The sequence below is a fragment of the Pseudopipra pipra genome, chromosome 3, assembly GCF_036250125.1.
Source record: "Pseudopipra pipra isolate bDixPip1 chromosome 3, bDixPip1.hap1, whole genome shotgun sequence".
In the NCBI taxonomy this organism is placed as follows: domain Eukaryota; kingdom Metazoa; phylum Chordata; class Aves; order Passeriformes; family Pipridae; genus Pseudopipra; species Pseudopipra pipra.
The window spans coordinates 582081-595637 of record NC_087551.1 but is presented as its reverse complement, the minus strand read 5'-3'; the positions used below and the strand labels follow the sequence as shown (position 1 = coordinate 595637).

Here is a 13557-nt window from a genome sequence, read left to right as displayed (position 1 = left end):
CAGAGCAGACAAAGTGCCAGCACTAGGAACTGTAACACAGCAAACAGTGTCTGCAGTGTAATCTAAGGTCCAGTTACGGGTTTTGCCCGAGTCTCAGGACAGTCCAACCACAACAGGATTATTAGGGAAGCGATGCACAGCAGCCCTGTAGAAACACGAGCCACCTGCAAGTTCGGATCCTCAGGGCCCGGGCGGTGTCAGAAATAACAGCAATGCCGATGTCTGAGCCCCAGCACCAGCCTCCTGCGAGACAGAACACTACCTGTAAGCCAGGAGCGATGCCGAGGGGTTCCCCCGGGCAGAGCACGCTGCGACCGGAGCAGCCACCGGGCACTGCCGGAGCACCGCGGAGCTGCGAGGGGCTCTGAGCCCCCATCCCCACGGACAGGCGCCTTTCCCTGAGCCCGCAGCCCCTGCGGCGCCCCGAAACACCGCCCAGGTGCTCCGAGACGAGAGAGGCACGGCAGGAGAACCTCTGCCCGGGCCCGCTCGGCACCGGGAGGGCGTTTATCGGCGTTGTTTGCCGAAGTGAACCAGAGCGCCTGCGAACGCCAGCGGAGCCTCGGCCGCGCCCTGCGGGCGCCCCGGGTCCCCCCGGCACCCCCTCCCCCGGGACGGGACGGGACGGGACGCGGCGCAGCCGGGGCGCTGGATTCTCCTTCGCGGATTCACCTGCGCTGGAAACGCAACGTTCGAACCCGCGCGGGGCCGCTCACCTGTCGCGGAGGCTGCGGAGCCGGGGGTCCCGGGGGTCCCGCGGGTCCCGCGGGTCCCGGTGCCCGGCGGTGCCGGTGGGTCGGTCCCGGGGATGGCCGGTGGTGCCAGCGCGGGCGGTGCCCGGTGGTGCCGGGAGCCGGGGCTGGCGGTCCCGCCGGCGGCCCCAGCGCTCCAGGGTGCCGGTGCTGGCCGGTATTCCCGCTGTCCCCGGTGTTCCCGCTGCTCCCGGCCCGTTTCCGCCGGTGCCCACGTGCCGCTCCCGCCGTGCCCCGCGCGGGACGCCGGAAGTGCCGCCCCCGCGGTTGCCATGGAGACGGGCGCTTTAAAGCCCCTTGGGGCGTGTTTAAGCCTTTATGGCGTTTTTAAAGCTTTCATGGCGTTTTTAAAGCTTTCATGGCATTTTTGGAAGGCCTGGGTGGTTTCGAACAGGTCAGAGAGTGTGGCTGGAGCAGGGGAGCCGGCGCAGGTTCGGGGACTGTCGGGATGTACAGTGCCCGTTCCAGCTCTGTCTGATCCCGGTGTCACATCCCGGTGTCACATCCCGGTGTCACATCCCGGTGTCAGGATCACCTGCCACCTCACGTGTTCGCGGGGCTGTGGGGCCCAAACAAGCCTCCGGCCTGGTACTGGAGGAGACCTGGGGCGAGGCAGGGATCTGTGTCCCTGGAAAATGGGGAAATAGGGACTTTGCAAAGCGCCAATTCCAAAAATAACCGGGAGCTGGTCAACAGTTAGAGTAACACGGCCCTCCTCTAGCAGCTGATTTCCATGAGTTTATTGTGTGCTGAAAAAACCCTGATTCCTCATCCTCTGGAGTGCCATCGTGTCCCTCTGGTGATGTCACCCCACCAAAATCCATGTGGGAGAAGCCACAGACACACCTCCAGCCCCGACAAACCCCCCCGTGTTCTCATCTCCAGCTGGGAATGAAAACAAAAACCTCATCTTTCATTTCCAGATAAAAACTTCAATCCCTTTGAAAGGAAGTTGCCAAATTAGCGCTTGAATTCCAGTGCCCCAATAAAGTCTGAATACCGCGGGAGTAATTGAAATTAGGGAGAAATGCTACATCAATAGACGAAATTGCGGAGAGCAATGAAATACTTAAGCGTAATTAGAACAGCAATCAGTGTACAATTAGTGCGAGATCATCATCATAATTATCCTTCGTTAGAACTTCTGGCCAACAACAGCCCCACGAAAGCATCAGCTGGAGCTGCAGGCACTGCCTGAGGGCATGGGCTGGACCTGGGGGTTCCTCGGCCGGGTTTTGCTTATCCAGCAGCACTCCTTGAGTTTTCCAACACCCTCAGCTACCAACTCAGCTCCACCAGACTTAAATTCAGAGTAAAGAGCTGTGTGGAATGCAGGGAGCAGGACTCAGCAGCCCTCAGATTAGCCTGGCTCAGCCTCTGTGTATCTGCATAAATAACAGGCTCAGCAAGATGTGGAAGGCTTGGACTCAGGTCAGAGCTTTCCTACTCCAGGGATCACCAGGCAATGGATTTGCAGATCTGGGAGCCTTTTAGTATTGAATTCCCATCATAAAGGACGCACTGTTCACTCAGTCCTTTGTTTACTGAAAGCCAAGATGTGTTTTGGGGAGATCTCACACCTTCACAAGAGCCCACAGGTGAAATCTGGCCCTGAGCTTGCCTGAATTTCCAACGCTGGGCATTTTCCCCCCAGATCCCGACCTTACAACCACAGCCCTCCACAGCTTGTCCTTTCCTTTACAAATACATGGAGCTCTGGCATCTCAGCCGTGGACACGACATCTCTGCCCTCTGAGAGAGCCACTTGTAGGGCTACGAATTCCCTGGAGCCTTGGTCCAGCACGAGGTTCTTCCTTAGTCCCAGGGGCAGATAAAATATGAATAAAAAGGTTTTCATGGTTGCCTCATAGTTAAAATTGCTTTTTCCCCCTCCAGAAGGCTTCTCATTGCTGATTATCTACATCAAAACAAACACTCTCCCCTTTGACACAAAGGGGAGACACAAAAAACTTACTGTTTATTTTTTTATTATTATTATTATTATTTCATTTTTATTTATTATTTCAGAGTATCAGCCATGAAATGTGCTCTGTGGGACTGACACGGGTTTTAATGTGTCGCTGTGTGTTGGGGCTGAAACTGTCAGAGGCTGCACAAGAAAACACTGCCCCACGCCACAGTTCTGTTATTTTTCAAAGCCAGGAAGGACTCTGACTTCCTTCAGCCTGTCCCAGCCACACACCAGGTTTGGTTCTGGGAGACTCAACTGCTTTTGAAAATATTTGTGCTTGCTAAAATAATACCTAAAGTAGTACAAAACCTCCAGGCGCTTCCAGAGCCGTCTAAAATGCTGAACACAGGTTGTATCAACACACTGAAAACCTTATCCCCGAACGGTGATTCCAGGTTTTGGTGGAAAAGGGCTGATCCCTGACCCATTGGGGTTGTTTGTCTCCTGGGCTGTCCCAAACCTGGGAGGTTTTTTCGCTGTGAGAGGCTGGAGGGTGTTGTCAGGAAAGAACAACTCAACCCCTGCTGTTTATTTAACAAAAATTAAGGAAATAAGGAGCCTTAGCCTGGTTCCCTGGCTGTATCTCCCACTCTGTTCATGTCTCAGTGCTCACTGTGGCCGCTGATCCCACAGACAGGCTCATAATTGACTCAAGAATAATCTTATTCCTCCCTTCCCCGATAAGGAACGTGGTCCCTGTCCCTGAAAGCCTACAAAGAGGAGTGTTTTGTTTGTGTTCTCCCTGCAGTACTTCACACTTCTTTTAGATTGTTTTAATTTAATTTTGATGTAATCTGATAAGAGCTGTAAAACTGTCAAAGGAATCTGCCTCCTTCTGTCGCATTAAATACACTTTGAATGAAATGGTGGTTTTTGTCCCCAGTAGCTGCCAAACCAAAGCATCTCTTGATTCAAGCGCAGGGATTGATGTGCACTAATCTTAACAGCTTCACACTCTGTTTAATTTAGGGAGGCAGCCACGTGTCCTTCAGCATCCTGCTCTCCTCGGGGTGTAGCCGTATCCCGAAAGGTGCGGGATTCACCTCACGGAGCTGAGCACCACAGGGTGCTCACCTGCAGGGGGAAAAAAGGGATGGGAGAGAGAGAAGGAAAGGTCCCTGCCAGAGCTTTTCCTGCCCTGCTTATCTCCTCCAGGCTTTTCCTCCCCAGGTGCCACATCATCCCCCTGTCTCTCCCTCGGCCTCTCATCTACCAGGGGTCCCCGGCGTGGGATTTGCTGAGTTTCCTGAGCAGTGCATCTGCACAGTCTGCCCCAGCCTCTGCTCGAGAGCCAGGGAAGGGAGGGGAAGCCCCTTGGACCCAGAAAGTCACGGCACAGCTGAATACATCTGCTTTTCTTTTTCTCAATTAGACCCATAGCACAGGCCCTGGTAGCTTTGTCAAAACATACACAAAATTTACATAATGCCCTTAGAAATCCTTTTTGTTAATGCCTCAAGGCCCAAATGCAGAGCACTAATAACACACCAGTAATCAGAGAGCAGTGACAGCAGAGACCAATCTCAGCAGAGCAGTTGAGAGGATCCAGCTCTCAGTGGCCATGCCTGGAAACAGTAATTAACGTGTTGAATGCAATGTTTACATTTTAATACGTTTAAATGTAATAAGATGCTTTTATTAAATGTTACAGTCCCTTGAAAGCTGTTATCCCTCCTTTCTGATGCACCGACAGCACACGCAGTGTCCGCTGCAGCGGGTGGGATCTGCTGTGACGGGGCGGGCGACACGAGTTCCTCCAGCAGGAACCTGGAATGCAGAACCCAACGGCTGATTAAACAAAAACCTGGAGACTGCAGCACTTAAAGCTATATAATGTTTATTAAAAATGTCAGGGCCCTAGCCAAAGCCTAGTGACATAATTGAAAAGCCTTCAGGCACGTCATTGTGCATGGATTTTGAATTAATCCTGGAGGATTGAGATACGAGCACATATCATTGTTTACGGCTCCGTGTTGTTCGTGAGCCCCAGGAAAGCCACAGCACAGGAAAGGATCTGGTTTAGAGACCATTTGCCAGGAAGCATCCCTCCTCTTCAGCCATTTCCAAGTGCTTTTCCAGTCTCCTGCGTGGCACAGGAGGCTCCACGAGCAGAAGGGAGCAGGTATTGCCCGAGTGAGGCCGTTCCAAGGCCAAGCATCCAGAGAGGATGTCAAGGAGATTTCAGGTCTCTCTGCTTCCTCAGTAATTCAGTCACTCCTGTGTCCAAGCAGATGTGAGGAGTTACCCTGTCCTAGTTTAAGCGTCTGCTGTGTCTGAAGAGGAAAGAGGAGATTGACTATGTTGCACTTCCCCATTCCTGGAGAAACGAGAACTAAGCTGAGAACTAAACTGAACTGAGGTGTGAGCCCAGAGGCTGAATTTGAACCAAACCCGTCACAGACAAAGGTCTCAATTCCCATCTTATCTGAAAGCATCTGTGCCTCACACCCCAGAGCACTGTGTGCCACCACTCCTCCAACTTCTGTTGCTCAAGCTGAATCAGTTTGGCTGTATTTCTGTGCAAGAAAGACTATTTTGGCTCGTTACAGAATGCCTCTTTCAGGCCTGCAGTAACCAAGCAGAGAGCAGGAGAAATGGCTCACTAATCCAGGGCCAAGCTCAACGCCACGAGTGCCCGTTGGGGTCCCATGGCAGGAGGAACAGGGTCCCTCTCAGCTGCAGCTTGAGGTGCCACAGCCTGGCACAAGGCAGAGCCTGCCACAGGCACCACGAGTTAACCCCTTCCTTAGAGATCTGGGATGGAGAATATCCCTCTGGAGGCTCAAACCGTGCCCGAGTGTGCCGCTGCCAGCTCCGTGCCCGAGGGACGCGGCTGCGCCTTCGTGGGGCTGCAGTGAGGGGAAGGGGACACTCTGCACCCACACCCGTTCCTGGCACACAACACCCTACCTCGCCTTGGCCACGCACTGCCCTGCATTAAGCCACGTTTTTGCCAGGATCCTCTTTTTGAAGGATGGCACCTTCACAGCCATGCTATTCCCGCCACTGGCCACTCCCCAGCTCCTGCCAGCGAGGCCACGGCCTGGCCAGGCCACTCCATCTTGCTGGGTCTGAACACTGCTGCTGCTGCTGCTGCTGCTGCTGCTGCTGCTGCTGCTGCTGCTGCTGCTGCTTTAAAGGACACAGATCTATCAGGCTCTTTCATTAGCATTTTAACAAACCAGCGGATTCATCTCCTGCACTGACTGAAAGACTGAAAAAGTTTTGCTTCTACAAGTCATGAAAAATTAAAGGGAAAACATAAAATAACTGGGGAATTCTTTTAGCTGAACTAGGTAACGTTTCCCTTTCAGCCCTGCAGTTCTGAGCGAGTGGTTCTGAAGAGCTGCTGCCTGCGTTGGCAGGGACGAGGCATTCGGACAAGGTGAAAAGCCTGGAGGATCCCAGCACTGGGCTCAAAGGGATGTGTCTGGCCTATTGTCTGGCTTGATTAATGAAGCCTTTGCACAGGGAGATAATGTGGTGTTTGCCGTGCCGGGAACGCTGCTGAGCAGCACAAACATCACAACTATGGCTAATATTCAATATGATAACGACAGCAATGAGCCCGTCTATGTAACACTGGATTCTGCTCCAAAATGCCTCAAATGATATTTGTTTATTTCCTAATTGTCAGCCACTTCGATGCACTTGTCAGGTTCAACAAGTGCTCCAGGCTCCAAGGGTTTGAAACAAAGGGAAGCACTTGGGCGAGCCGTGCGGTTGGTGCTGCGTGGGGCCAGGAAACGGGATCCGGCGGCTCGGGACACACTGGCAAACACAGAGCCCCTGGAGAACCCCTAGCTACCTCAAACCAAAATCCTCAAAGCCTCTTCAAGATATCTGTATTTCAGCACAGACCCCTGCAGGTCCACAGCGACTCTGGCAAACGGAAGGGAGCGGCTCAGCCGAAGGGCCGCACGGGGAGGATGAACGCGGTGCCCTGAGCTCGGCCGTGGGGACCCCGAGCTCCCCCCTGGCACTGAAGGGCTGGGGGAGCTGGCTGCTCTCTGAGCAAGCACTGCCTGCAGAGCCAGCCCAGGGCTCACCCGGGGCAATGCCCACACGCTGCCTCCCCAAATCCTCGAGTTCTGGGATATCCAGTTGCCAGTGGACGTGGTGTTTTTTGCTTCCCATCTCAAACCACCGCACTGGTTTGCTGTGACTTATTTAAGCATTTTCCCCCTGTCCTGTGCAGAGGATTGTTCTGGTGGTGAATGAAAGGATCCACACATAAAAACCATTCATTTGTTCAAAAAAAAAGCAGGAGAAAGGCACAAGACTATTACATTAATTAAGCAGTGTCTGCTCAGAGCTCGGCACCCTTGGGGCCCTTTGCTCTGTTCAGTACAAGCCTGGCAAAAAGGCTTGAGTAGAGATAGAAAAACCCTCCAACAGTGCATTTTGACAGTGCTCAAAAATGCATTTCTGATGTACCTGTGAGGCAAGACTCGTATGGGGTGGACACACAGGCGGGCAGAGGTTGGGGCTCACTGATGGGGTTCAGGTCCCAAATGTTTTGCCCGTTTTCAGACACACACACCCCATACCAGCCTCTCCCAGTGGCCTGCAGGGTGCTCTGTGCCCTGTTCCTATCAGGATCTGACCCTGCGGGGGGGCATCTGACCTCGAGCATTCTCCTTCTGCCGTCCCCCGGAGTCCCCCCTTCGTTCAGCACAGTAACTCCCGCTGTTACCTGGCCAGGGCAAGCTCCAGCCCCCGGAGAGCACAGAGGCTGCACCAGCCGGGACTCTCCCGACACACCAGCCCCGAGTCCCGCTCCGTCAATACTCGCATTATTTCTTTTGCAGGAGCACATTTATCCTCTGTGCCCGAAGAGCAGGGGACACGCTGCCCGCCCGGGCGAGGGGCTGGCAAAGAGAGGCAAAAAGCCCCAGCTCCGGGCGGCCGGAGGGGGATGCCCGGGGGAGCCCGTCCCGCCACGGGAGACGCGGGGGATGCACCGATGGAATTTGGGGAGCGCCCGGAGCGCTCGGTCCCCGCTGCCGCAGCGGCCACGCACCGAGCCCGGACCCCCCGCCCCGGGGGCGACCCCAGGTACGTGCCGCTGGCCTCGCCCCCTCCCGCTCACCGCCTTCCGTCCCCCTGGATTCTCCCCCGTCTCCTCCCTCCAGACGCTGAATTCCGGCGATGTTATCGCCGGGCAGCGCCGCGGCCGGCGGGGCCGCCGCTCCATCCCCAGCCCAGGGTTTCCAGTGAAGCCGCAGCAGCGTGGGGGGGGTGCCGAACCCCCGCTTCGGGCGGATCCGGCTGCTCTGCCAGCGGCTCTTCCCGGGGACGGGGCGGCCCCCCCGGCAGTGCCCGCGGCAGCGCCCGAGCGCGGCGGGGCTGGAGCTGGGAGTGCGGGGGTCCCACCGGGGGACACGGACCCCCCGGGCCGGGGGCAGCGATCAGCACGGTCCGCCCGTGAGCGGTGCCCGGGGGGCAGCGAGGGGGCCGCGTTCGTGTCCCCGCTCCCTCAGGGTCCCCTTACCTGGCTCCGGGCTCGGCTCCCCCGCCGGCGTTGGCCGCTCCCGCCGAGGCACGGACAGACGGCAGCCACGGGGAATTAGGAGCTCCCCAAAGCCCTGCCGCCCTTCCCGAGGGGAGTCAGTGCCGGGGATGCCTCCCCCCGGCCCCGGGACCCCCCCGGTCCTCCCCCCGTATCGATTCCAGCCCGGCGCTGGCAGCGTTTAGGTCGGGATTGGGGGATAATGGGAATATCATCTGGAGACAATTACCTTTGGAGCGGGCTCGCTTCTCCTCCCAGACACTGTTATTTGAGCAATAGGATCATTTGATTTCATATCGCACTAAATAACCCCCGGCCGCCGCAAATTGCCGCCTTCTCAACAGCCACCCTTCGGAATAAATTGCACAGCGACTCCGTGGGCTCTGGCTTCTTCTTTCTTTCCTTTTTTTTCCCCCCTTTATTTCCCCCCCTCCTTTTTCTCCTTTGAAGAACAGTATTTCGGGATAAGCCAGGACGGAGGCCCGATGCTGTCGGATAAGCTGCGCCCAGCAAAGCTCCAGCTCCCTTAATAAGCCAAGCCTGACCCGCGGGGGTTTTCTTCATGTTTTTCTCCCCCTCCCTCGGCCTTTCCTTTTTTTTTTTTTTTCCCATCCTCATTTTTTCCCCCCTCTAAAGTAGCTCTTCCCCCGCCCGGGTCCCGCCGATGCCAGGGCGCGATGTGCCTTTAAGGCTCTGTCAGCGCTCACCCGCAAATCTGGTCATCGCCGGCCTCATTAGATCCGTATTAATGTCAGCCACGGATTGCTAATTAGATTTGTGGGATAAATGAAATTACCCGAGTGGGCTGCGTGGGAGGGGGAGTGCAGTCTCCCAGCGCTTCCCGGGATTTACAGGTCGGGGAAAGAAAAAAAAAAAAGAAAAAGAAAAAGGAAAAAAAATTGTTTTCTTTTCCCTCCTTTCTTTTCCTTCCCTTCTTTCCCCTCCTGCCCTCCCCCCGGGCCCCATCCCCATTCTCTGACAGTCACTAACCAAGGAATTCCCCATCCCATCCCCGCCAGACTGCTCTGTGGTGGTGGAACTTGGGGTTTTGCTCCCCTTTTCCCATGCTAAGGGAGCCCACGGGGCTGTGCCAGGTGTGCTTGCCGAGGGATCCCACTTGTGTTGGATCCATGGATATCGGGGAGCGGCTCGGGGGGAACAGCGCTGTGCTGCAGGGGTCGAGGGAGAGCCCCATGGCATTATTCATCCTATTTATTTACCCTTATTAGAAACCCCGATGAAAGAGCAGGGCCCGGAGTGCTCCTTTAAGCGCCGGCTGAGCAGCGCGCACACAACCCCAATTAAACGCTGCCCGCACGAGGCCTTTCTCCCTATGAGAAAACCAGCTCTGTTTAATGAGGACCAATTAAATCCTGCTTCATTTTACCTGGCACCTCACAATAGATGTGACAACAAATTCCCTTTCTTCTTCCCTGGTAATTACTGGCAGAACCAGCCCAGCTCCCAGCAGCAGGAAGCCCTTCCCAATAACCCACCCGAACCCCCAGCTGGACCCTTCCTGCCCCCAATCCCACCAAAACCCACTCGGGATCAACCTGGGCCTCCAGTCCTGTCCCACTGCAGCCCAACACGGTGCTGGCAGAGCTGGGCCCCTCCAGCCCCTCCTAGGGAAGTGTGTGGAGCTATTCCAGCCCAGCTCTGGCCTCCATTCCCAGGCCTTCCCTGAGCCGCCCCAGTCTTAAAGACTGCACCCTGACTCCCCGGGGAACATCGCTGCAACCAGGAGATTCAATTAAATAACCCCAGCCCTTTGCTTCTCCCACAAATAAATGGCTTTTTTTCCTGCCCCAAATATTTCCTTTCCCAAGTTCCCTTTCAAAAGGGAGAAAGAAAAAAAGAAACAAAACCCCAAACTGGAGAACAACGGGAAAAAAAGGAGAGGGGGGAAAAGAAAAGAAAGAAACTGTTCTCCTTTCTTTTCCCTGTGTGCAGGGTAATTGATAGGCTCTATCAGAGGTCAGGATTTGCATAAGAATTAAGAGCAGTAAATTAATTTAATATTCCATGCACATCTCCAATTATTCCTGCAGACCTTTGTCTCCACGGCTGGCAGAGAGAAGGTTCAGCTGCTCTTCAACCAAACAACATCTGTGCAGTTAATAATTTGATAAACAGCTCATACAAATAGTTTCTGAATTATCTGCCAACCCAATGACTATTCAGTTTGGAAACACTCGGCGAGGGCTGTGCCGGCGGCCAGGGCTTTGGAGCCTGTCCTGGATTCAGCTGCACGGCACACACTCACCCTCCTTATCCCTGAAATATCAGCAGCTCCCTGCAACAAACCCCCAGCAGTGGCAATATGGAAAATAACTAATTACCAGTAATTAATAAAGCCCCCCCCGGGTAGGAGGGGCCGCAGCCCCCCTTGGGAGAGGCCGGTGTGTGCTGTGGGGCCGGGCTGTGCCCCCGCTCCAGGGATCCCGGGGATCCCGGGGGGGTTTGTGGCCAGTGCCAGTGCCCTGCGAGCGGGGAGGAATCACCCCTGCTGGGGGCAGGATTTACAGTCCCCCAGCTGCCTCATTCCCTCCACGACCACCTGGAAAGGGGACGGGTTCTCCTGGAAGCCCTGGCTCTCCCCCTGCCCCAGGACTAATGGGAGCCAGCGCACTGCAAACGCGGAATCATGGAATTGTCAAGGTTGGAAAATCCCTCTAAGATCACCGAGTCCAACAGTTCCCCCCAGCACTGCCAAGGTTACCACTAACCCATGTCCCCAGGTACCACATCCACAGAGCTGTTAAATCCCTCCAGGGATGGGGATCCACCACTGCCCTGGGCAGCCTGTGCCAGGGCTGGACAGCCCTTTCTGTGAAGAAATTTTCCCAAATATCCAAACTAAACTTCCCCTGGCACAATTTGAGTCCATTTTCTCTTGTCCTGTCATGTGTTACCTGGGAGAAGGGACCGGCCCCACCTGGCTACACCCTCCTCTCAGGTAGCTGCACAGAGCCATAAGGTCTCTCCTCAGCCCTCTGAGTCAGAAATTTCTCTTTCACACACTCCAGGAACCTCATGGACTGTCTCCTCTCTGCTGTTCCCTATTTCCATCTGACACCTGGTAAGTTGAAGTCCCCCATAACAAGAGCTGGTGACTGAGACTTCTCTCAGCTGCTTACAGAGTATTTGGCTGTCTCTCCACCCTGGCTGAGGGTCCAGAGCAGCCTCCCACCAGGCCACCTGCCCCAGTTCTCATCCAGAAACACTCAACCCCGTCGGCACTATCACTAAGCTCCAAACAACCCAAACCCTCACGAACACAGGGGGCTGCCCAGCACCTCTCCTGCCTTACCCATCTCTTCTGGCTTTTACATTGGTGGGACACAGCCAGGGAATGTGGTTTCCAAACCTCTCCTCGGAGCGACGTGTAATTCCATTTGCCAGACAAGTGACTGACCTTGTCCTTTGTTCCTGCCCTGCCCTGCCCAATTACTCTGTTGGAGTGCAACGAGAAGGAAAATTAAATTTGCACACTGGGTGCCGTGAATAAATGCAGTGACCACCTAATTTTTCTGCTAAGGAGCCTCCTGGTGAGGCCACCAAGGTGGGGGGGCTGTGGCCCCTCCTGGTGCCACTTGCCCTGGGCAGTGGGGCAGGACAGCAGGGCAGGATCGTGGCTCCCACAGCACCCCAGGCCTGACCTTAAATTACAGTTGCCAAGAGTTCCCCTGGAGATGCCATGGCTCCTCACTCCCTTCAGGCATTAAGCATCACTCTAAAATTAATAGAAAGTTGATTTTAAAAAGATTATGAAGTTCTCCAGGCTAAAGGAAAGGTTAATGCTCCTCTCCATAATCACGCAACTTTCATGTTTGCTGTCATAAAGAGCTGATTTTTCTCTCCCATTTAAAGAGAGAATTTACACCATGAGCAGGAATCCAGAAATAGGGCCGTAAACAGAAGTGAAGGGATCAGGTGCCAAATTTGGACAGATGTCTGGGGCTTGATAAACCACTGCAGCCTTATCACAGCATAAATAATGCCAGGCTCAGCACGGCGCTGTGGGACAGGCCAAGACCTGGTACCTCTGCTGGGGGAGGGAGATCCCAGCCCCCAGGGGGAGATCCCAGTCAGAATTGGGAGCTCACAGACTCAGCTGCTGCTGTGCCAGCCTGTGCTGGGGCACACTGTTACCTGGCTGCATCACTGGTGCCAGGGTAAGGCCCACAGTCACCATGGTGAATCAGCCCCCTGAATATTCAACATCAGCAGCTCCAGGGCTGCCCAGACCCATGGATTTGCCAGGAAATGGAGGCTTTTTTTCCTCCTTTCCAAAACTGAGATCAATGCACTGTGCTGTCTCTGGAGCCTGTGGCTGTTCAGACTGAGACCGTGGTTTGCCCCAGCTCTAATTACACACAAACCCGGGTTTTATTTTGGAAGGTAAATGTGCTGCTTTAAGGAATGCAAATCCCCCTTTTCCAGCCCTGGTGCCTGGATGCTCCATGTTGTAAGGAGGGAATCAGAAAGCACCCAGCACAGGGCATCCCCTGCTCTTCACACGTTCCTGTGGCTCGGGGCTGACGGAGCCTGGCCTGGCACGGCGAGTTTGGAGATCAGGGAGATGCAACGCTGGCTTTGCAGTGCAGGACACTGGAGATCTTCAGTGCTGATGGCTCACCCTGGAAACCCTTAAGCCCCTTTGGTCCCTGGATTGAACCCCAGCACGAGGATTTCAGCACTGACACTTGCCAGGCGACGTTGGGTAGTTTAATTAATGTTTGCAGAGCTCTGGGCACAGCTCTACGTGCGCCTGCATTCGCTGGGCCTCGAACCCCACGGAAACCCTGGCACTGCCACCTCAGCCACACCCGGGGTTCCCTTTGTCATCTCAGGGCGATGTACCCTGAGGCAGGAAGAGGCAAATCCCACCTGTGCCAACGGGTGCCTGGAAGGTGCGTTCCCAGCACCACTTTTTGGCACCGAGATGCCTCTTTACAGACTCGCCCGTCGAGTTGCCGTGCCACTCTCTGGTTTATGGAGCCCCAGAGTGTCTGTAATGAGAGATTAAAATAGCAGTCGTGCCGTGTGATTTATTTGTGAAATTCTCGTGTCCCCACACGTGTAAATGCCCCGAGCTGCCCGGCCGCGGGCCGGGGAAGTGCTAGGTGGTAAGTTATTTGGCCTTTAGAGGCAGGGGAAGGCAGGCTGGGGCTGGGGGGGGGTTCACTCCTGCCTTCCCCCTGCTGATAAATCAGCAGCCTGGCGGTGCGGGCGCCTGGATAAAATATGCGGGGGGTGTGTGCCGGGCCGGCCCGCGGCTCGGGAGCGCTGGCCGCGCACGCCGACTGCAAATGGGG

At 55.2% G+C, this 13557-nt stretch overlaps 1 protein-coding gene and 1 long non-coding RNA gene across 5 annotated transcripts in view; one reads left to right on the top strand and one right to left on the bottom strand.

The window, feature by feature from the left end:
* Positions 1-1065, bottom strand: part of KIZ (kizuna centrosomal protein) — a 29295-nt gene extending 28230 nt beyond the window's left edge. The window contains exons 1-2 of one of the 3 annotated variants that reach the window (XM_064650917.1): positions 717-1065; positions 165-243 (exon numbers count right to left, since the gene is read on the bottom strand). In XM_064650917.1, the coding sequence (XP_064506987.1) occupies positions 165-243; positions 717-1026 (389 nt within the window). In that variant the 5' untranslated portion in view covers positions 1027-1065. The remainder of the gene's footprint in view (positions 1-164; positions 244-716) is intronic. The other 2 variants (XM_064650918.1, XM_064650919.1) reach the window with 2 other exon arrangements.
* A 5820-nt stretch (positions 1066-6885) lies between these two features.
* LOC135412291 (uncharacterized) lies at positions 6886-13289 on the top strand. Of its 2 annotated transcripts, none has more exons than XR_010429552.1 (2): positions 6886-7782; positions 10288-13289. It is a non-coding gene; the product is annotated as an uncharacterized LOC135412291 (long non-coding RNA). The 2 variants fall into 2 exon arrangements; XR_010429553.1 differs by having other exon boundaries at positions 7860-13289.
* The last annotated feature ends 268 nt before the right edge of the window (positions 13290-13557 follow it).